Below are 23,955 nucleotides of genomic sequence, written 5' to 3' on the forward strand. Positions count from 1 at the left end.
AAAATATTTAAAAAAAAGTATATTGTTAAGTGTCCTCGGCACGGGTAACCCCAGTGAGGTCACATTTTCTTATTATGGTTTTTAGTTTGTAAGAGTAAATTATGAATGAATAAATAAATAAATAATTCATAAAATTGAGTTATTCTGGGGCTTCCATTCGAGACTCTCGAGATTCTAAACGCTCTCTGGGGGTTGAGCGCTTTGCTGGCATGTAATTTACGTACTAGTTGAAAAATAAAAAGATGACAATATCATATTATATAGTACGAGGCATATCCGGAAAGTAAGAGTACTGTTTGGCTCTCGTGCTTAGAGAATTTCTTTTCCAAACGTTGGCAACACTGATTAGTAGTGGGGGTCTCCTGAACACAACGAGCACATTGCTTGTTAATTTACAAACATTTATATTTCCGGCCCTCTTCAGCAAGTGACTAGGTGCTAGATCCTGTTAAATACAGCGCTGGCAGTTCAAATACCTTTTGTTTTGATTTACTTATTGACATATCTGTTTCTGTCTTACCAGAGCAATAGGCGCCCCCATGACACACATGATGACGACATTGTACACAGATAGACCGACATGTTTGGAATCGTTCAAAGCTGGAATCGACACGTTGCGGGTTTCCCAGGCCAAGAATGCGCCGAATATCTGGAAAATAAACATGTCATTTATTTGGATATTTTATTTCATAACACCGTAGTATGTACATATGTACATTTAACAGAGACATGGTTCGTAGTGATACAACCAGGAATGACCAATGCCCGTGAACTTGCCGGACTCGATAGAAAATTTGTCATTATTTATTTATTTATTATACGGCACAAGTGCCTTTTACAGCATAGATTGTTTCATATTCCGATATTCAGGACCAACCTGCCTATGGTTATGCCTGTTGGAAGGGCTACCGCTATGCTGAACAACATCGCTCTGGATATTGATCTGTTCCATGTATCCAAAGGGGTTTTCCGGAGCAGGATTCTTCGACTACTTTGACATGAGTCTCTTTCGTGTATTTTTTTTCTTTTTTATATATTTTTGTAATGTATATGTTATATTTAAACTAAATAAATTGAATTGAAAAAAAAATTGAATACAATATAAAATATAACAATATAATGAGTAAGTTAGATATACAAAAATTAAAAACTAAAAAACAATATTAAAACATGAGTATAAAAAGAAAAATAAAACTAACAAGAAATATATATATACATGTATGTATGTCAGCATACAAAAAATATAAAATCAATAAACACCAGATCATTAGCATAAGTGGCTTTTGTAAATAATATGTTAATCATGATAAAATATTTATAAAGAGATTATTGGAATTCACAGTTTACATGTTATAAGTTTTAATAATATTTCTATAGCCACATTTTTAAACTTTCTGCATTGTAAATTTATTGATATTTTTAATTTTTCTAAATTAAAAAATAAATAAAGGCATTCTTTTAATTTACCCGAATATTTCAAATTTGGTCGCCATTTTTAACGAGTTGTAAATAACTCACTATTAGAAAATGGAAATCAAGTTAAGGTAGAGTGAACACTAGCTACGGGACCACAACCCAAGCAAACAAACAAACCATCACGCTGTTTCCCAGTAAGGGTAGGCAGAGAGGATAGAATACCACATCACTCTATTTTTGCATACAGATCTCACTTCCTCTACATTCATACATCTTCTCATGCACGCGCGCCGATTATTTCAAATGTAACATGTCCATCTTCAAGTATTTGTTAGATTTGGTCATGCCATGTCTTTTTCGGTCTTCCTCTATTTCTGCATCCATCAACATTCGCATTGTTAATATTATTAGCCGTTCTTTCGCTGTCCATTCGCTCTACATGTCCAAACTAACGCAGAGCTCCTTTCTTGATTTTGTCCATAATGCTTACAGATCTCGATATTTGTGCATCTATATGAGAGATTGCATTTTGACGGCATTCAGCCTACTTTCATCCCTGTTTTTCCAAGTCCATACTTTACTCCCATACATCAGGGTCGGGACCAGGACTCCATTGTGAACTGGTAATTTTGCTTCTTGTGACAAACAATTATTTGCCAAGGTTGATTTAAGTGCACCGTTCATCTGTTCCCGGCACTCGCCCCCCTTTCAATATCTTTCTCAGACATTCCATCCCTAGTAAACATACTTCCTAGATATTTGGAGCCCCCCCCCCCCCGGAAAGCAACCCAATTCATTAAAAACATGTTACAATTTAGTAAAATGTCAATATGGTGTTTTCGCTTTAAAAAAAAAATTAACAAACCCTTAAGAACATCGACTACAAAAGTCATTAAGAGTGTTCTAAAATTGAATCAAAATTCAATACAAAATATCCCTTAAGTTAAAAATAAAAACAAAATGGTCATTACATTACGCCCACTTTGAATTTAATTGGAGACAATAGTTTATTTTATATTCGTTGTTTTGACTGATTTCACTCTTCATTTTGGGTATTGTTTTTACGTTGACCTAATTTCTGTACCTCAGAGGCAGACGGATGCAAATCCAGAATTTGATGAAATGACATTTCAATTTTCGTATCCAGTTTATGATCATGTCCATTGATTTTGAAGAAATGTAAGTCTTATAATGAAACAAATAATGTATTAAGATACTGAAAATACAAATAAATGCTATAAATTATTAGAAATCGCTTAGAGAATGTAGATTCTTTAGGCTTAAGTTGAACATTTGACATTTGGATTTGCATCCGTCTGCCTCTGAGGTACAGATTTTGTTTTTACGTTGACCTGATTTTGTTTTTACGTTGACCTTATTTTGTATTTTTTTGACACATTGAATGAATTTTTAAACCTAAAAACGGGATGATAAAAAACATTAATTGGGGGAATATTAGGATGAGAAAGGATGGAGAAATCTGAACATTTTGGCGTAAAAAGCAGGAATACGAGGTTTTACAGTTATTCTAAAACATGATATAATAATGGTTTTATAATTACCATAAGTAATCCTTTATAGGCATAGATGACCCCGAGAAATATGGGCATTCGCTCAGATTGGCAGTATTCGTTCTCTCGAATTATTATGATATCCTCGCTTGAAGGGTGCGGCTAAAGTCAAAATAAATAAGCAATTATCAGAAGTGCTAGAAGCCGAGCAATTTCTTTTATTGAACATTGTATGAAGGAACATCATTATCACACAGTCATTTCTCACTGCTGAACATTAGACTCCCCCATACATCTCTGTCTTGCGCCATCTGTATCCAGTCACCGGCAATTCTCTTTGTATCATCTAACCATCATGAGTATAAATGTAAAGATGTTGTGCCTTATACATAAATACTTCAGTTACACTTAGGCTATAGCCGTCTTTTCAATACCGATGTCTTTCGGTTCAATATTTAAAGCTATCATTTCCCGCATGATAGACATGATTTTTGAGAGAAAAAGGCGGGCGATAGCCGTGAACATACATAGTAAAATAGAACATGTTTATATTGTTATGTTATAAAATCTGTCCCGGTTTCCATTATTACAAAACTTAGACAACCTGCCCCGTTTACGGTAATTAATCGTCAGGTCCTTTCGGACAGCACAACTGGCCGGCACATCCCAAGGGAATGCGAACAAACTTGACAGAAGGGAGGTTTTGAGGGGGTTCGAAAAACGGCAGTTGGGAATTCGAGGGAGTGAAAACCAGGGCAAAAATGAGAAAATGGAGTGGAAGGAGACTGTTACCCGGCTCCCGGCTGAGTGATTAAGAGTAGTTTACGCCAGTGCCCGCAGTCTGCAGCAGGGAAAACAGCCTGCAATTCGAAGGAGTCGAGCAAAACTCTGGCGGCAGAGGCTGCAGCTGCGAGGGCAGCTCGCACGGATAAGTAGCTTCCTGTCTCTTCCTTCCTCTTCCCACATTTTGTGTTGGTAAAATGAGTGAATGATACTATATATAGATAGACAACTTAAACAAATACAAACTTATACCACTTTCGGACAAAGGGATTTTGAGTATTATTCAATTAAAATCTATAACCTACTTCCACTACCTATTAAAGCAATTAGTAATGAGAAAATGTTTAAAAAGGCTATAAAAAAATGGATCGTGGAGCTGGGTAGAAGTAAAATGGATTGTCTCATTCGCTCATACCAATACTGAATCAACTGCTCCACAACTGTATAGCTTATGTTAGGTTTTTGTTATTTTCATTGTGTGTTTTGTAATAAAAATAATATAGATGTACATAAATACCTCGTTTTTAAAACTGTCTGAATATTAGTTAATTATGTTTGTTTTTTAAGTTAGTCTTCTTTGTTTATTCTCAAATGTAATTTCAAAAAACTAAATTGTTAAGTGTCCTCGGAACGGGAAACCCCAGTGAGGTCACATTATTTTTATTATTAATTATAGTTTGTAAGCGAAAAATATGAATTAATAAAATAAAATAAAATAAATACTAAAGCGTATTTATTACTAGTTCCTGGTACATATGTATGTGTCACTCGGACCTCAGCGGCGTCCGCTACCCGAGGTCCTAGAGGCGGACTTATAACCATATTGCACTTACATACGGATCCATCTGTTTGGTTTCCCTGTAGAAGGGATCGGAAACTTGCCAAGTTGTCATGATGGCGATGTCTATAGCCAGTAGCACCCCCACAACCATGAAAAGCTGATAATCCTTGATCACCTGAGGAAAAAAAAAACAAACATGATTTAACTATGGCAATATTCTGTATTCGGGCTGAATCATTTCACCCACTAGCCAATGCTTGAAAACAATTTTTCAATTTCTATACTTTTTCTTAGACCAGTACTGGTGGTTTAACTTAAGCTGGCGTGTTCAGAAAACTCACACTAACGCATTTAAAATCTATGGGATGTTGATTTAAAAAAAAGGTTGTTTTAAATTTTAACCAAATGTGCTATCTTTTTTAAATTCGGCGTTGGATTAGAGGGAGGTGTACATGAAAAAAAAGTACAATGGGTTAAGAAATTGTAATATTAATTTATTAAAATACTTTGTTTCATTATTTTATATTTTTCAAATATTTTTTTTAAATGTTGCATTTTACTAATTATAGTCCTTCCAAGAACAAGGGGCAATTTAAATATGAAAAAATGTTTTTTTTTTATAGTCAATTACTCTAGAACTAGAATGCAAAGTTGTGTAGATTGTTCTAAGTATATAAATAAGAAGATTTATTGTTTATTAATAAGTGTGTATACATATTTTTTCCTATATAATTTGTACTGTGCATTTTAATTTCACTCTATTAATTATTATTATGATGAACACAAAATATTAAATAAAAAACATGCTTGTTTAAAAATAAATACTCGTAAATATAGGACATTTTCTTAAATAATTGTTTTTTTTCGCTCTAATCGAAAAGAGATTTTTTATAACATTAAGATTTTTAAAATCAGTATTCTGTACATTAAACATGTTTTTGTGTAAGTTTTATTCATTTATTTATATATACGCCCAATGGGCATTTTTATGGACACATTTATATATAGAAAATTATTATAACAAAATTGGAAAGACTCAATGGTTTATAGTAGACTTTGTGGGAGTGGAAGCGGGAGAGAGGTGTTTATAATTGAATTTGATTCAGTGATCGTTTGAAAGAAGACAACTTGTTATCAAAGAAATCAAGACTGGTATGTTTGTTGGCAGACCTAAGAATTCTGGGCATAGGGGAATGAAAACCATAGTTAGTTCTATGTTTATCGGTATGAAAGAGTAAGTTTTGTCGGAGGTTTCTAGTTGGGATATTTAATTTTATTGAGCTCAGTAGTTCAGGCGCATTAAAGAGTGAGTTGAGAATTTTAAATAGGACTAGAAGGTCGGATTTATTTCGACGGCCTTGAAGAGAAGATATATTCAAGGTAGTTTCTAACTCATTATACGTATATAGGTCTCTGGATAAGCCTAACCTCCAGCCAAAGCGAAGCTTTTTGGGAAAGCGCCATCACTACATAATTGACCTATTCGTGATTTGATTTAATGAAATAACTACATATTTATAAACCAGTGATTTTATTATTTATTATATTTATTTTATTATATTTTTACTATTAAGAATCGCAGCGAAATTCAGACAAACGCAGAAGCATCCTGTGTATATTGTATTACCATACCATTAGCAAATAATAAAGCAATAGTTGTCTATATCACCCTCATAAGCGCGTCTGAGCGCGAGAGGACAGAGATTATTTTCATAATGCGTATGTCGTGCGATGTCATACCATGGGCTTATTCACGGATACCACACAATGCGTATGTGTAAGTATAGTGCACGCGCCAGCTTATAAAAATCCACCAGTACTGGTACTTAAAAATAAATGGGGTTGTGGTCCCATGGCTAATGTCGCGGATTCATGGATCAGAGGTTCGAACCCCACTCTATCCCAAATTAATTTCCATTTTCAAATAGTGAGTTATTTACAGCTCGTTGAAAATGCCCCTAAAATTGAAATATTTGGGTAAGTTGTAAGAACAGACATATCTATTTTTTATAAAAACAAAAGGTTTGTAGCAACACGACGGAAATCAATTGAAGCAATAAAACAACATTCTTCTGCCAATGACGGCTGTAATACCAACACAAGAGACAAAAAGGTTACCATAGAAAGGGGCGGTACTAAAAGACGGGTAGGAAATAGGCAACATGAGCCAAGGAGGAGATGCTATCTCACAAAAAAACCATTCTGGATAAGGACTGGCACTACATAATGATTGTGTTAGTTTTACCTTTTTATTGAGCTTGACGTCTGTAAAGATGGAGTGGACTCGCCATGTCTTGGAAAACATAGCTCCAAAGGCCAAGCTGAAGCCGGCCATTAGAAGCCAAGCTCGCGCAGTGCAGATATAAGGAAACGCTCCTGTATTTAAAAAACAAACATTCTTAAAGACATTTTCTCACAACAAGAGTCTCAATGAAGAAGTGTATTGGTACCCGGATTGAGGAAGTTCAGTGGTTTTTTATTTGTTAATAGACTATTAAACCAAGTTGAAATTAGTTTTTTTTCAAATTTAATATCTTCCGTGCGCGGGAAAAGGGGCTTAAGTAAAAAAAAGACGATTTTTCAGGAGAACAAATCAAAGTTTTGAGTGTCTAAAAATCGAGAAAACAGCTGCAAATCATGAGGATTCAACTGTTTTGAGTATTTTTTTTACATTTTTAGAAAATTATTCTTGACATTTTGTGTTTTTTAAATGTAGCATTTAGTTTTATTTTTTACATGACTTAAGTCTTTTGGATCACAAAATCGAAAAAAATTCTGATAAAAGCATGACTAAAGACCCTTTGACCTGTAATGCAACGATTGATTAGTATCAATAACTTATGACAAATACACCAAAAAATGCGCAAAAAAGTTTGCTTTTCAACCGTATATGTAAGTTATTTTGACCATTTTATGACTTAAGCCCTTTTTCCCGCGAACTAAAGAAATATCGTATTACCGTACCGTAGCGCTACGATTTTTTAAAGTTTTGTATTTTTGAAATAACTTTGCGTGTGACGTCAGAGGTTCTCTTTCGCTTATTCTTGATCAGTTCTGCCCATTGGTCAATTCACGGCAAGCAAACAGGTAATCTTCCATTACTCTTCTCATCATTGGTTGATTCATATGAACCAGTGAGGTTTTTCAAAGTAGTTTGTTTTCAGGAAACATTTATTGTATCCAATTTACTGTAGAACTGAAGTTCATCATTATATTTTAAAATGGTTTTTTTGTCAATTTATACTCAATAAAAATAATATTTTTATGTAAAAAAAAAACAGCGTGTCATATCACAAACCACTGAGCTAATTATTTATTTATTTATACTTTTACATTGTTTGTATTCTCTTTTTTATACAGAATAATGATCCCTCGCTGGGGTGTCCTGTGCCTAGGGAAACATTTTACAAAATGTGAAACATGCCTTAAATTATCTATTTAACCAAGTTAACATAATAATAACAATAAAAAAAACGTAATTAATCCAATTAACCTAATTATCATTAACATAATAAACGATAAAAAACTAAAATAATCATTAAAAAGATAACCAATTTATATAGACCAATAGAACAAATTTCACAAACAGTACACACATTTTACCTATTTGGCTTGATCCACTCATCGATCTGTGCGCAACCCACCTCCACTATCCATTTCTTAATAGCAATTTGATATTGTGAGAACTTATTAATTGTCCTTATTGATAATGGAAGTAGATCGTACACTTCAACCGAGTAGTAAATCCACTTTGACCGAAGGTTTAATTTATTGTTTTATTTTTTCTAGCATCAGGGTGGAGTATTTGGTAACTCTTGTATTTGTAACGGAAGGTAGAGAATAATGTTTATTCGGGGATATAAATGATTAAAAGAGCAAATTATTCTTTCCTCACTTGTAAGCAAGTGTCCAGCTCCGTGAACACACACCGCATGTCCAGTTTAAAGACCCACTGAGAACAGAATGATTTAAGACGTAGCTGTTTGTTATAAAACTAAGAGCTGATACACCTACATTATGTCAGCACATTTCACAGATCGATTTACCAAAAACAAATGCCTGTTTAACCAAAGTACGAAAATCAACAGATTTTGTAAAAAAAAACTTGCAGGGAATCGTGACGTCACAAGTAAAAATGAAATCTAGAGTTTTAAAAATCTAAACATATGAAAAAATATGATGGGAATTCAAAATAAATATTGTTGCTTTGACTCACCGATGCTACTGAGCCCGCTATCAAGTCCCAGGAAAATGACACTCATGTACGTCAGCATACAACCGATGATGATGAGATTATTCAAGTAAGGAGATGACATCTTTATGTACCTGGAATTTTAGGGAAACACATTATTTGTTAAGTTGAATTAGTCTAATAAAACCCAAAAAAAATCTACTATGAACTGCCAATCCTAGCCGGTCTTCCAGCTCTTTTAACCAACAGATGGAAGTAAAGTATATTTTATGTCAAAAAATAAGAAAAACACAGCATTTTTTACATGACAATTTAGGCAGGTAACTTCTGCCAAATAGGTTCTAAAGGTAAAAAGCAGCCATTTTTAAATACACTATAAAAATCAATAAAACTGGATGTTTAAGTATTTTACCTCTGATTTCTGTACGTGATATTTATGATGAGGAAGAGTAGGGCTAGTATAATGCCAACCACAGAACAGCAGGCGAGCACAGCGTAGATGGTAATGTTCACCTGACTGTGTTCTATGATGTGAAGGGTTCTGTCCTTGGGCGGGTGCCTAGATAAGATGTAAACATGATTTAGGCGTAGTGTTAAAATGATTAAGATGTGGTGTTAACATGATTTAGATGTGATGTAAATATAAATTAAATGTGTTGTGAACATGACTTAAATTAAGTGGAAACATGATTTAGGCACAATAAATGTGATTTAGACACTGTGTAAATATGACAAGGAGTAAACGTGATTTAGACACAGTAAACATGATGAAGACACTGTGTAAACAGAATTAGGACAGGGTGTAAACATGATTTAGATTTGCTGTAAAACTGACGCACACTCTGCAAACATGATATGGATGTGATTCAAACGTGATTTAGATATAGCACAAACAAGATATATGTAGGTATGGAGTACAAATTATATACACTGTGCTAACATGATTTAGATATGGTGTAAAAATGATAAACAGTTTAAAGATGATTTCAACATAGAATAAACATAATTAAAGCATTGAAATATTTCAAATTAATTTGAAAAAATATGTTCTAAAGAAATTTTGATAAAAAATTGTAATGTTATAAAAAGTTATATTAGTTCTTGTGAACTAACTTAATAAAGCATAAATAAATACATAAGGCAGGCTGTAAGCATAATTTTCATATTGTGTAAAAATTATATACACTGCGTAAACATGATGCAGACACTGTGTTAACATGAATAATACAGTGGGGGAAATTGATTTAGACACAAGGTAAACATAATTAAGGCAGGGTGTAAACATGAATTAGATTTGGTGTAAAAATTATAAACTTCGAAACATGATCGACATATTATGAAAAAATGATTGACACTGTCTAAACATGATTTAGACGCGGCATATTTTAGTTACGCTGGTAATATCTGTTAAATGAACTCCTTTTTATAATGTATTGATATTACACAATTCTATTTCAACAAAATATGCGTAAATATTTTATCTATAAAAAAATATGTAAAAAAAATGGCGTCATCAAAAGGTACATTGTTTTATTAACCTTCTAAACATTATTTTTAATGTTACCTAGCAGATATTGCCGGTGCAATGGCGATACACGAATAAGACACACTCTCAACACGATTAAGACAAGACAAACAAAGATTTTTTTTATTTGTTACCCCATTGGATTTTTAGAAGGTTGCAAAATTTGGATTAGGTATTTAATAAAATTACACTAGAGACCAATTTAAAATCAACCTGAAAAAGCACACGATGACAACACTTACCAGACGAGACATAACACCTCATAATATTTTTTATATTGTGGCGGGCAACACCAACAGCGAGGTTGGCAGGTCCGAACTGTGCTTTGGCCCGCAACGCGTAGTCTGCTGCAACGTCAGCCCAGACGAGGCTCTTAAACACCATACATCGAAAGAATTTGACTTTTTTTTTTGCCTGGCCACCAGCTCTCCGCCAGTGCTCACTATTGTAAGTATGTTCCGTACGAAATAAAAGGATGTAACCCGTGTGTAACTACTTAATACATTACTTCAATTGTAATCCATCTTTATCATTTAACCTCAAATCAACTCGCGCGTACCCATTTAACCAAAATGAGTGTTTTTAATTTTTAAAATCTCACTGTAGTTTGAAAACTAGAGAAATCCTTAATTTATCCAAAAAAGATCTAACAATAAAACATTTTTTAAGTATCATTAAAAAATTATATGAGGGTCATGTGACTGAGTGTACCTGCCGCTCCATCGCATGGGTTCACCCATGGAGAAATCCAGTCGGTTCAGCTCCGAGCAGTACTCTCCGACCTTTACTTCTCCATCGTTTTGAAACTGTTTCAGGAGGATTGACGCCTTTCGCTCGTTGTCGTAAAAACGCACAGGACCCTAAAATTAAATGTATTCAACAAATATTTCTTGGACATACAACAATTCAGACAAATTTCTTAAAAAGGAATAAAAAAATAATGAAAATGCAAAAAAAAAAAAACAATTAAAAGATTAAAAAATAAATATTTTTTCAACAAAAATTCATAAAAATACTAAAAAATAAATACAAATACTAACAAATAAATAAAAAAAACTAAAAATAATAATTACACAAAACTATTTACTACTCTATTGAAAAATTAACAAATATATATATTAAAAAACACTTTCTTAGACATTAAACAATTTATGCAAATTTCTTGAAAAGGTACAAAAAAAATAAATTATTATTGAAAAACTAATATATTTCAACTAAAAATTCATAAAAACACTAATGAATAAATGAAAATACAAAAAAATATACAACACAAAACTTCTTAAAAAATCAGTCGAAAATATAACAAATATACAAAAAAATTCTAAAAAAATAGTAAAACATTAATAACGTAAGAGTTAAAAATTAAAGGAAGAATTTCGAAAACCCATATTCAATTTCTAAATTTGGTTTATTTCGTTTTTTTAGCATAACATAACATTTTTTTATACTTAAAAAAAATTAAAACAAACAACACCACATGGAGATGGGCTCTTTTTTGTTGTAAAGTTAACATACTGAAAAAACACATAATTATGCACGTGGATAAATTATAGTACGAAATTAAAATTAAATCTTTGAATAAATATAATGGTGCCAAAGAAGGCACTAAACATTCTTATTAAAACTAATTTTGAGACTGATTTAAAAATCCGTACTTTACAATGTTCATACATGTAAAAGCAAGCTTTTTTATGCTTACCGTGACTCCTTCAAAACTAATGTTCCTTAGAGCCTCGAGGAATAGTTTTTCCCACTCAGGGTCCCGGTACTTGAAATCCACTACCGTCTTGTTCCTGCGAATATGCCTCACCCGCTGGGCTACGTTTTGTATGGCCAGTGCAACGGCCCATATACCTGGAAAAACATTGTTTATTCAATACATAAAATACTCAAGAGTAATAATGCGTAACCTACAGAGAAGCCCTATCACTATGTTTCATAGAACGCAAGCGATGTTGGTTAGCAACAAATTGGTGGCCATTTTTTTTTGTTTGACAACAAACACATAACGGTTCTGTCGGATGCTTTTGTCGCTGTGCTTAGCTTTGTTTGTAAATAACTTAGATATTTACGTTATATTAAATAAAAATCGACTATGGTAATTTGCAGTATGTTTGGTTCCAGCAGTAGGTAATTTATTCCGAATATTTTCCCATGATTAACATTGATTTTTGGCATTTATTGTCCCGACACGTGTATTATGTTGCTTAAAAACATTCCTTTTATCAACATATTACTGAAGATATTTTGTTATCTCAATTCAGGGGATAAATTTGTGAATTAAAGTATGTTTACTGTTGATAATGACAGTTGATTAAGGGCAATATGTCGGGGCCGCACTAGGCATCCATATAAAGTTTGAGTCTTTATCAAGTAGAGGTCGATTTAAATTTTACTCGAAAATAGCAACGTTGACCTTGAAATCGCATCTTAAATGACGTGTCCAAATTTCAGGCCACTATGACTCGCCGTTTCGGAGATTCAACGGACAAACAAACAAACTCAACACCGGACTTTGGTTCCACGGAGCTGGGACTTATGTCTCAATAAATGTAACATAAGTATATTGTGAATAAAATAAATTAATAAACAAAAAAATAAACACACACATGTATTTTCAGTTTTATAAAATAAATATAGGCGAATTATAGAAAAATAAATTGGAATAACCCTGCAATAATAAATGCACAGGTACATATTTAAAATTATTTACAATGCAAATTAATATCCATTTGGAAATTCTCCACCTGAGTACGGCCCATTGTTTTGCTGCGAACTGTAGCTAACTTAATACCCAATTGTCATAGAATGGTTTTCCTACGTTTGGGCTCCTCTATAGCTTGGCGCATTATTACTCTGAGGGATAAATGGAGTTCTACTGCATTTGAATTCTGAAGTTGACCGATAGACGGCTTGCAAATTCAGGCAATACCGCGATTATGCCATACGTCACTGCCAGTTTAAATGCCACAATTAACTTTGAATAGATGCAAATATATCAAAATTCTTACCATCGTATGTATAGCCATGAAATCTGGAATATTCACTTCCTCTTCGACTATCATATTCCACTTTGTACTCAGAAGCAGTCTGTAAGGAATAAAAACAGTATATTAATTACATCCAGCCTTATGTGATTTGGAGCCAAGGCAATAAACAATTGACAGAATCCACAGACAAAATCGATTGCCTTTCTGTTATGTTGACCACAGAGTACAGGAAAGATTTCCAGCTTTCTGTTATGTTGACCACAAAGTAAAGGAAAAATTTCCAGTTCAACAGAGTATAAGCAAAACCATGTAGATTTTAATAATAATATTAAAATTTATTTCAACAGAGAGGGAAAATATTTTTGATAAGGGAATATGGAAGTCTAGGCATTTACAAGGCTTATAACCTGTCATTGGCTGGTTTAAGTTTTAAGGTTATACAGTGTGTAAAGTGGCCACTTAAACCAGCCAAGGACAGGTCATAAGCCCTGTAAATGTCTAGACTTCCATATTCCCTTCTCAAAAATGTTTTCCCTCTCTGTTGAAATAAATTTAAACATGAGTAACTGCCTAGGAAGGAAATCCAGCCAGTCTGCAAGCATTTGGACATACTCAAACATTGTTTAATAATAATAATCATGGTTTATTAACAAAAACAACAATTACTTTATCTACTACATACAATTGGGTAATAGATTTCTCTGGATCATGTCTAGTCTGCCTAACTAGGTACAACCTGTTTTAAGGCAGACATTTTTATGCAAAATAAACAATAATATTTCTACCTACTAATTAATTAACTAAACAGTTATACAATATTAATTTATACCATTTATTATGTTAGAATGTTTTTTGATAAATTTTACGATTTTTCTCGATCTAAACCCAGGAACCCAGTAAGATCTCGGCATCGGAAACAAAATGCCTGTCTCAGGGTCTCGTTAACTTAAGAAAATACTTGAAAGAAATATTTGCGTCCTCATGATTTACCTACCCACATATCACATTTTTTTAGGTCATTTAAAGAGTTATAAATAATTACAAAATGGGTTTCAAACTTTAGACAGCCTGGTTGAAAGTAGACATTTTAAAAGTGGGGATAGTCAGTGAACATGCATAAAAAAAGCATAAATCTGAAGGTTGGGAAGTTTTGACTGTATGTGGTGCTGGTTGATGCGTCATACTTACTATTCCAGAAATAGTGATGTCACCAGTAGTAGAAAGTGGTAGCAGATCTGAAAATTAAAATGGTAAAATTAATTCTTAACTATCAATGTTTTAAGTTTGTCCAATTGTTCGTAAACAGGGTTGGATTCCCCCGAGTTAGGGAGAACATTTTTGAGATGAAAGTCTCGGCAATTATAATCTGTCATTGGCTGATTTAAGTGATCACTTTACAAACTGTGTAACATTCCCTCAACTCATCCATTTAAAAATAAATATATTTATAAAGAAACATTTGTGTTCTTATGATTTACACAAATATTTAAATGAGTTGTAAATGATTCATGTAGACAGAGCTGGCAGTCTCCTAAGGACAAGACAGATGCAAGACCTTGAACTGGTAGATGACTTTGTGTACCTCGGCTCGCTTATCTCCAACAACGGCAGTTGCAGACCTGAGATTGGTCGCAGGATTCAAATGGCCAAAGAAGTAATGAACCGTTTGGAGAAGATTTGGCGAGATCGAGGTATATCAATAAACACAAAAAAGCGGTTGATGGAAGCACTGGATTATCTGTTTTCCTATATGGGGCTGAAACGTGGACAATGCGTGCCTACGAGAGGAAGAGGATCGATGCATTAGAGATGTGGTGTTGGAGAAGGCTGATGCGAGTGCCTTGGACAGCCACAAGGACGAATGCATCGATTCTGGAAGAGCTCCATCTTACAACTCGTCTATCAGTGGTGTGTTTGAGAAGGATACTGTCTTTCTTTGGACATATTGCTAGACGTGAGCCGGACAATCTAGAAAAGGCAATAATGTCTGGCCGAGTTGAAGGTAGGAGAAGCCGGGGTAGAATCCCATATAGATGGACTGACCAAATAAAGGTGGCTACGGGGCTAAAATTTTATGAGTCAGTACATCGGGCTGAGGACAGACTGGAGTGGAACAGACTAATTAGAAGTGTTCATGGTGATCACGATCCTCAGCATTGAGGGACCGACTTGGAAGAAGAAGAAGAGATTCAGTATTAGGAAATGGGATCAAGTTGCGATAGAGCAGGGTGCGAACTTCGACCCTTTGACCTGTGGGTCCGCGACACTAGCCGCGGGACCACAGCCCGATTTATTGACTTTTGTGAAGTAAAAGAGCTGAAACCTTTATTGATGTGGGTGAGATCCATCTGGGTAAATTATTCAACCTGTCAAAAGGTTCCGATCTGAGAAAGAGACGGATGTTTTGAAACCATTAGACGTTTAAAAGTCGTTATGCCGTATTTACTAACGTTAGTCAGAGACTATTCTTACCCGTCAGAATAGTGGATTCCAGGGACGTAGTCACCTCGGACTCGTTGCAACTGGCTCTCATGTCTTCGTGCTTGCTCCACCACTGGTCGCTGTATGTCCCCATTATCAGCCACTGGTAGGCTCGTCCATAGATTCCTAACCTATAAATAAATAAAATTATTATTTAAGACTTTCGCTCAAGTGTTTTATAATAAATTCGGAATGTAATGAGGACACAACAGAAATAAGGAAACAAATATCGCCAGGTAACAGAACATAGATGAGTAGAGAAACACATTGAAAAGAGGAGAATATTGAACCCAATACATTACCTATAAGCCTCGCAGAAGACTTGCACAGCCCAGGACTCGTTGAAATTTCCCAAAATAATGCGAACATCCTTCTCTCGGAGTTTCTCCAGAGCCGAACGAACTTCAGTGGCGAAGCTCTGAGTCTCCACAACCTGGAATCCGTGATGGTCCAAATCTGCCACGAGCCGGTTGTGAGCCTATGAAAAAGCAATATTTGAATATGAAGCTTGTACAATTATCATCACCGAAGCTTTATTCCCACCTGATGATGCATTAGCAAAGTTAAGTATGCTAGAATGGACCTTTCTGAAACTTCTAGATGTGGGTTTTACAGTGCAGACGATGAAACACTTTACATTTATTTTTTTAATTTGTTGTAACAGAGAGGAAAAAGATTTTTGAGAAGGCATAGAAAAGTCGGTAAGTGGTTATGTACAAATATTTAATAATATTTAGTAAAATGTTTGACCGTTAAGTTAATGCTTTAAATATTAAAAGTGTTTTTTAAATTTCTTATAAACAGAGTGACTATGTAAAAGTTTTACATTATAGTCCTTAAAATATAGCTTGATTAGAATGACAGCTGTCAAACTAATTTCATTAGTGATGGGAAATTACTGATCACTGATCAAATCGATTTAATCAGTTGTTTCATGCAATCATGAAACTCTGTTTCCGAAAATTGATATAAACAAACGAAAAAACAAGCCTACTATAGTGTGTTTAACACAATTGTTCACCAAAAAATGAGACATTTATATTTTTTTCACGAACAACATCAAACAAATATTTTTTTTATTCGATCAATTTACATTGATCAATTTGTCCCATCTCTAACGTTTTTGCAAAATGATGTAACCTTGTAAGAACGTCGTTAATAATAAGGTTTATTTTAGTTTTAAATCTGATTTTATTTATTAATGTTGATTTATGTTTCAAGCATTGTAATAAAAAAATATAATTAACACGCCAGATACAAATGATTTTTCGTGTGTCAATATAAATAACTCCTTTGACGTTACTACAAAGTTATGTCGTCTCTTTTTCTGACAACTGTCATTTTAATCATGTTACATTTTAAGGACTATAGTAACTGATTAACTAACTACATACACTAACTGACCGTGTATCTATGGGTGTTTTACTTATATATTGTCCAGTGTTCACTTTACTTCCTAGCGGGAACATGAGTTTGTGTGATATTTTCGTGGCAGTCAGCAATTTTGATATCCACTCGTTTCAGAACTTTTGTCATCGCTTATTTGACTGTTTTGATAATAAATTGTTAACACACGGAAAATGTATGATTTAATTTCTGCATTGTCCTCGAGACGACAGTAGGTCATATGACAGTGGGCATTGATTTCCAGGTGAATCCTACCGTGCTATTTCTCAATTTCTCATTTCTGATAAGTATGTTCGATATGTTTCTTGTAAAATTTACAATGAAGTGAAGGGGTGCAACTTACCAAGGAGTATCTAGGCTCGTTCTGATAGATGGTGCCGACTCTGGTCCAATTATAGTGACGAAGCAGGGCCAACCGAGGAAGGTTGAAGGCGTTCTCGGAAGGAACGATCCGGAAAAAGTTCGGGAATGAGTCTTTTGTGAACATTGGGTGGGTGTCAGCATACGACAGCTGAAAAATAATATTTAGGATCAAAATAGCATTTTTACAGTTTACCTAAATACGAGGTATTTCCAGAAAGTAAGTTTCGTTTGTATTTGTTGCCATCGCAAAGCTGCGATTGCAGTTTCGCAAATGCGAGGTACTTACCCTGACCTATTGAAAGAGTTTATTTTTTAAAATTTATTTTTTAAAAATGTTTACAAAATAGTCTTAAATTAAAGTCCTGCTGAGTTGCATACATACAACTCGTCAGCAGGTTCTTATAACTTGCTTCGATTATTCATACTTAACCTACATTAATAATAATTTTACTTGAAAAACATTACATATTACATTATCAAAAATTAAAAACTATCACTAATACAAAAAACTTTTTTCTATTGACCATAATTTGAGCAAACGTCTCACTCCTGTATTTAACTCAGTATTTTTAATATTGTTTGGTAACATGTTAAATATTTTAGGTATACTGTATTGCAGTGTCCTTTTGCCATATTTATTGCAATATCTAGGAACAGCTAGCCCTTCCATACTAGTAAACCTGGTGTGGTAATCATGTACCAACTTGTGTTTATACTCGGAGTGCGACGCATGCTGACAAATTGATTTGTACCAAAGTAGAGCCTTAACTGATAATTTATTTACAATTGACACTATTAAAAGTTAGCTTACTGTTGTGTACGCTTCATGGTGCTTATTTGAAATGCCAAATAAAATTGAAAATCCCACTGATTGCGAGATAAGGTCTGTAATTTGTTTCCTCAATGCGAAGAAAATTAAACAGGTTCATCATCAACAGATCTGTGAGGTGTACGGAGAACATGTGCATAGTGATTCAACGGTGAAATGGATAAGAAGTTCAATCACATCAATGTGCACACCGAAGAACAGAGGTCCCTCTTTAGTTAGTGATGAACTGGTTCACGGAGTAAGAGAAAAATTGAAGAAAACTTAAAGTTTACAATTTCTGCTCCTTTTTTTTTTAATTTCCCCAAATATTTATTATATATACAGCCTAAGCCAATTACAACAGTTACATGAAGAAACATAAATACAAGAAACTGAACAAAAATAACATAAAACTATGTAGCAAAGACAAACAACGGCAAAACAATAATGGCATACAATTTATTCATAAAAACAAAAGACATAAGACTTCGAGCTAAACCATGCCAATCCAACTTCATCCCACACTGTTTAGTCGCAAAGAGATCTACAAAAAGCCGGATGATCTATTCCAAAGAATTCCAAGTCGTGTGAATAATTGACTAATCTACACATTCTGGACATTGGGGCATAAAAACAAAAGTTGCCCTTAGAAGATTTAACAAATAGCAGATTTTGACTTCTGGTGACACGGTCGGGAACATGAAAAGAAATTGAGTGCAACAGAGATGGGACATCACTTAAAGCATTAAGTATTTTGAAAATGCATATAAGGTCTATCTCAGTTCTACGTCTCTCCAATGAAGACAGATTAAGAGATTGCTCTCTTTCAAAATAGGAATAATTACCCCTTTGTAATCCGAGTGACCATGCCACTTTTCTTAGAAAACGGTGTTGGACGGACTCGATATGGTCAATATTAGTCCTGTAGAATGGAGACCAAATAGGAGAAGCGTATTCTAAATGGGGTCGAACTAGTGAGCAATAAAGAGTTTATCCCACAAATTGGATTTTTTAAATCTTTGTGATCATTTTGTACCGAAAACTCTTACTGTGGCACCCTTTTATGAAGAGGGAATACAAAAGCTTGTGAGAGTAGTGAGAGTTATGTAGAAAAATAGTTTTAGGTCTAAAGATTTTTTTACAATAATATTTTTTCTGAATTTTCTTTAAGCTATCAAACAGAACATACTTTCTGGATATACCTACCTCGTTTAATTTTTATTTGGACCATTTTTAACAAGTTGTAAACAAGTCAGAATTTTTTAAAAATAGCAACAACACCCAAATGTCAGAGAACTGTTCTTGAAAATATCATGCTATTATAGTTTCCAAATTTTTACCTGCGTCAGATGCCAGTGTTTCGATGCCTTGGCAATAGGATCCGTGACATGAGTACAGGCAGCTCCAAACAGCATCAGCTTATGCGGCCCAGAGTGCATCATGTCAAAGAATGACTTTACTCCCACGGCCGCATTGCACTAAATTATTTTACAATACAAAAAACAGACACAAAATGATCAACAATCAGATTCAACATTGTCCATTAAGAACAAAATAACATACCCAGATACAAGTTTTTTTTTTTAGGAAATACAGATTACAAAAGCCTTCTCTGCAAAAACACCCTGAATTTATAAATCAAAGGGCCGTGAAAATAATACCTCAATATTGAAAAGGCTGTAAAAATCATACCTTGGTATTTAAAAGGTTCTGAAAATCATACCCTTGTTTTCAAAAGGGTGTAAAAATTAAACCCCAGTGTTTAAAAGGCTGTGAAAATCATATAACAGTATTGACAATTTTCAAAAGGTGTAAAAAATATTATTATCAACAGAGTAAAAAAAAAGAGATGTATTATTTTTGTAAAATAAATGTAATAATCCTTAAGGGTTAATAAATAAATTTAAAATAATAATTAAAAATAATAATAACACGGTAATTGGAAAGCCGTGAAAAATCATACCTTAGTACTGAAAAGGCTGTGAAAATCATACCTCAGTATTAAAAAGGCTGTGAAAATCATATCTCAGTATTAAAAAGGCTGTGAAAATTAAACCTTAGTGTTTAAAAGACCGTGAAAATCAAATAATAATATTGACGAGGTTGTGAAAATCTTAACTCAGTACTGAAAAGGCTGTGAAGAATCATATCTCAGTACTTGAAAGTCTGTAAAAATTGTACCTCAGTATTGAAAAGGCAGTGAATATCATACCTCAGTACTGAAAAGGCTATGAAAATCATACCTCAATACTGAAAAGACTGTGAAAAGCATACCTCAGTATCGTTCCACCACATGTGCAGCCTGTAATTCCTCAACACCCCACTATGCTCGTTAACATGGTCCAAGGCAAGCTTAACACTGGGCATAACACCTCGTCCTGAAAAATTCAATAAAATTAAATATGCAAAAAATATAAAATGTTATAATAATTAATATTGGGCAAATCATCATGGAAAGTTAAAGTGTAGTTTTCGGCCCGGCGGGGACATTGGCCTGTACTTTTTCCAAAATGAAGCTGGCATCGCCATACCTTCGACTTCTTGCGGGGGGCTACGTTAAATTGCTGATCTGTGCGAATAAACCGCAGACGATTGATGGTTTAAAAGTCAACATAAACAATGCCATCAATGTATCGATCCCGATTTATGCGATCGAGATATGGAAAATTAGGCCTCTCGGATATGTTCTGTCCACAGCCGGCATTTGGCCAATATCATATTCTTTTCATAATGTAATAAAATACTCTTTCAAATAAAACGAAAAAAAAAATTATGATATCTCATACATGACTCGTTATTTTTAAATTAAAGGTTCGATTGCCCTCAATGGTAAAACCTGTCCATGGAACTGTTTTTTTTTTCTGGAGGCTCCTAGGGGGTGGAAAAAAAAGAATTTTGTTACTTCAATGAAATTTTAAACTAATTTGATTGGATTAATGACAGGCCTTTTGGCCGGTTATGGTGCAAAAATAAAAAAAATATGTATGATAAAAGAACTTACCTAAACTGGATTGGTCCACTCCTCGTCCAAACGGAAAGAATCCTGCTATGTAGACATCCTGTCTCTTATTTAAAATCCCTTCTAGGTTTGGTTTTTGAGCCGAGACATTGGCCAGGACAAAACACCAAGCCACGATGGCCGCCAGGACTTTTGGCGGGAACTGCATTTTGAATTTTCAAATCCAACTCGCAGCAACTTCAGATCACACCGATAACACCCATCAAGAGATTAGTGTTGCCACTTGCTGAAAAGGGGAAAAGGTTAATAATATAATAACTATTTAAGCTCCTGACGTCACTGCGATCCGTGAAGATCTATTGTGACGGGTCTCCGTGAATAGTTCTCGCCCTCCCAGCCCAGGTCTTTAAAGAGCCTTGCTATGTGGAAGGCGAGAGTTTACATTTTGCTAAATCTACCTCTCCAAGTCTAGATCCGTAAAGTATTGGGCTATTAGGTGGGGGGCGAGCTCTTCAACATCCTCAGGTTTAACCAGTGGTCCCCCTAGGATAAGGCTCCTTTTATGATGTAAAGCATCACATTTACATAGAATGTGTATAGGTGTTTCCTCATCCGCACTGTAGAACCTACATCTAGAATTTTCGGACAGGTTCATTCTAGCGCGGTGATTGTTCAATCTGCAGTGCCCTGGGCGAGATCTAGCGATAACCCTTACTTGATTTCGGCTGAGCTTGATTAGGTAGAAGGCAAACCTTTACGAGTACCCTTTTATCAAAACAAACTGGTATAAGAAGAATAAAAATTAAAAAGTATTTTCAGGCGTTGCCTAGTAGGTGAAATAATTCAGCCAGATGAATCTTATCCACATCAAAAAAGGTTTCAGATCTTTTATTTTGCAAAGATCAAAAGATGGAAGAGTTGAGGAAAATGGATGTTATAATATAGGCAGAAACATGAATGTTACACAGTGTGTAAGTAAAGTGGCCACTAAAACCAACCACCGATAGGTGGGCATAAGGCCCGTAAATGCCTGGACATTCATATTTCCTCTAAAAAAACGTTTTCTCTCCCTGTTGCAATAAATATGAAGAGTAATTTTAAATTTGTTTTTTATTAGTAGGTAAGTTTAAAAACGATAAACAGTAAAAATAAAAACAGAAATATTTAAATTAAAAAAGGCATGAGATATTCTTCATTGATCACATGAAAACACTAATAAAATTGTACAAAATTATTTTCTTTATTATTCAAAAACGATAATCAATGTTTTGAGTTATTTTATTAATTGATGATTATAATCGTCATCATCATTCCCTTTCCGCACCTAATGATGCATAGGGCACTGCATTGGTACACCAATCGCAGTGTACCTTGATCATTTTTATTACATGAAGGTAAAATTATCAGTCTTACGCTTCAGGTACCAGTCCAGGGGCTATTAAATATTCTAGTGAAAAAACACTTTTTTAAATAAATATTTCACATCAACAATGTCGGGAATCAAACCCGAGACCTCCTGCATGGTAGATAAACGTGCTGACCACTAAACCACGAGGCAAACAATTGTTGAATTAACTACCTGGTAAAAGAAGAAGTATAAAAAATGGAAAATTGTTTTCAGGCGTTGCCTAGTAGGTGATTTGGTTCAGCCGGATGAATCTCGCCCACATAATAAAGGTTTCAGCTCCTTTACTTCACAAAAGTGAACAGATGGAAGAGTTGAGGAAATGTGGATGTTTAAACATGGGCAGAATGGTGAATGTTACACAGTGTGTAAAGTGGCCACTTAAACCATCCAATGACAGGTCATAAGCCCTGTAAATGCCTAGACGTCCATATTCCCTTCTCAACAATGTTTTACCTCTGTTGAAATAAATTTAAATATGAATGACTCCCTAGGGAGGAGATCCAGCCAGTCTGCAAGCATTTGGGCATACTCAAACATTGTTGAATTAACTACCTGGAAAAAGGAGAAGTATGAAAATTGGAAAATTGTTTTCTGGCGTTGCCTAGTAGATGATTTGGTTCAGCCGGATGAATCTCGCCCACATAATAAAGGTTTCAGCTCCTTTACTTCACAAAAGTGAACAGATGGAAGAGTTGAGGAAATGTGGATGTTTAAACATGGGCAGAATGGTGAATGTTACACAGTGTGTAAAGTGGCCACTTAAACCAGCCAATGACAGGTCATAAGCCCTGTAAATGCCTAGACGTCCATATTTCGTTCTTAACAATGTTTTCCCTCTGTTGAAATAAATTTAAATATGAATGACTCCCTAGGGAGGAGATTCAGCCAGTCTGCAAGCATTTGGACACACTCAAACATTGTTAAGTTAAAAGTCACTTCAAAACATTTAAAATTAAGCATTTTTATTGTTGAACCTTACGCTTTCATTAACATAAGTGTTAAGTAAAGCACAAAATGAAATAAAATGCAAAAATTTAATAAGTAAATTAATTTATTTTTAACGGTTCTTGGTTCGTTACTATGTTATACATAAAACTTATATGTAACAGTTCGTTATGGGAATTTTGACTTAACCATTGAATTCGCAAGCCATAAGATGCACCCGACACACCCCGACCGCAGGTTTTGGATGAGCCAAAGTTTCGGTCAATTTTTGGTCGAAACCGAAACCGCGACCAAAACTGTCCGAAACCGAAACCAAAATTTCGGTCGGTCGCTATTTTATTATTTGACCAAGTCTGAAGATGCCCGTTAGAGGGTGAAAGCGTTAA

The 23,955-nt window shown here is 34.4% G+C and overlaps 1 protein-coding gene across 1 annotated transcript in view; it reads right to left on the reverse strand.

Annotated features, from left to right (window-relative positions):
- Positions 1-21,424, reverse strand: part of GABA-B-R2 (gamma-aminobutyric acid type B receptor subunit 2) — a 40,471-nt gene extending 19,047 nt beyond the window's left edge. Inside the window, exons 1-16 of the mRNA XM_088238338.1 lie at positions 21,259-21,424; positions 20,532-20,635; positions 19,598-19,735; positions 17,430-17,597; positions 15,982-16,157; positions 15,671-15,810; positions 14,387-14,433; positions 13,220-13,298; positions 11,908-12,062; positions 10,920-11,068; positions 9,096-9,242; positions 8,686-8,817; positions 6,737-6,869; positions 4,544-4,666; positions 2,979-3,089; positions 521-649 (exon numbers count right to left, since the gene is read on the reverse strand). Of these exons, the coding sequence (XP_088094464.1) occupies positions 521-649; positions 2,979-3,089; positions 4,544-4,666; positions 6,737-6,869; positions 8,686-8,817; positions 9,096-9,242; positions 10,920-11,068; positions 11,908-12,062; positions 13,220-13,298; positions 14,387-14,433; positions 15,671-15,810; positions 15,982-16,157; positions 17,430-17,597; positions 19,598-19,735; positions 20,532-20,635; positions 21,259-21,424 (2,097 nt within the window). The remainder of the gene's footprint in view (positions 1-520; positions 650-2,978; positions 3,090-4,543; positions 4,667-6,736; positions 6,870-8,685; positions 8,818-9,095; positions 9,243-10,919; positions 11,069-11,907; positions 12,063-13,219; positions 13,299-14,386; positions 14,434-15,670; positions 15,811-15,981; positions 16,158-17,429; positions 17,598-19,597; positions 19,736-20,531; positions 20,636-21,258) is intronic.
- Positions 21,425-23,955: the final 2,531 nt, after the last annotated feature.

The sequence above is a fragment of the Micrasema longulum genome, unplaced genomic scaffold, assembly GCF_059751315.1.
Source record: "Micrasema longulum isolate JH-2025_06_02 unplaced genomic scaffold, ASM5975131v1 h1tg001867l, whole genome shotgun sequence".
In the NCBI taxonomy this organism is placed as follows: Eukaryota; Metazoa; Arthropoda; class Insecta; order Trichoptera; family Brachycentridae; genus Micrasema; species Micrasema longulum.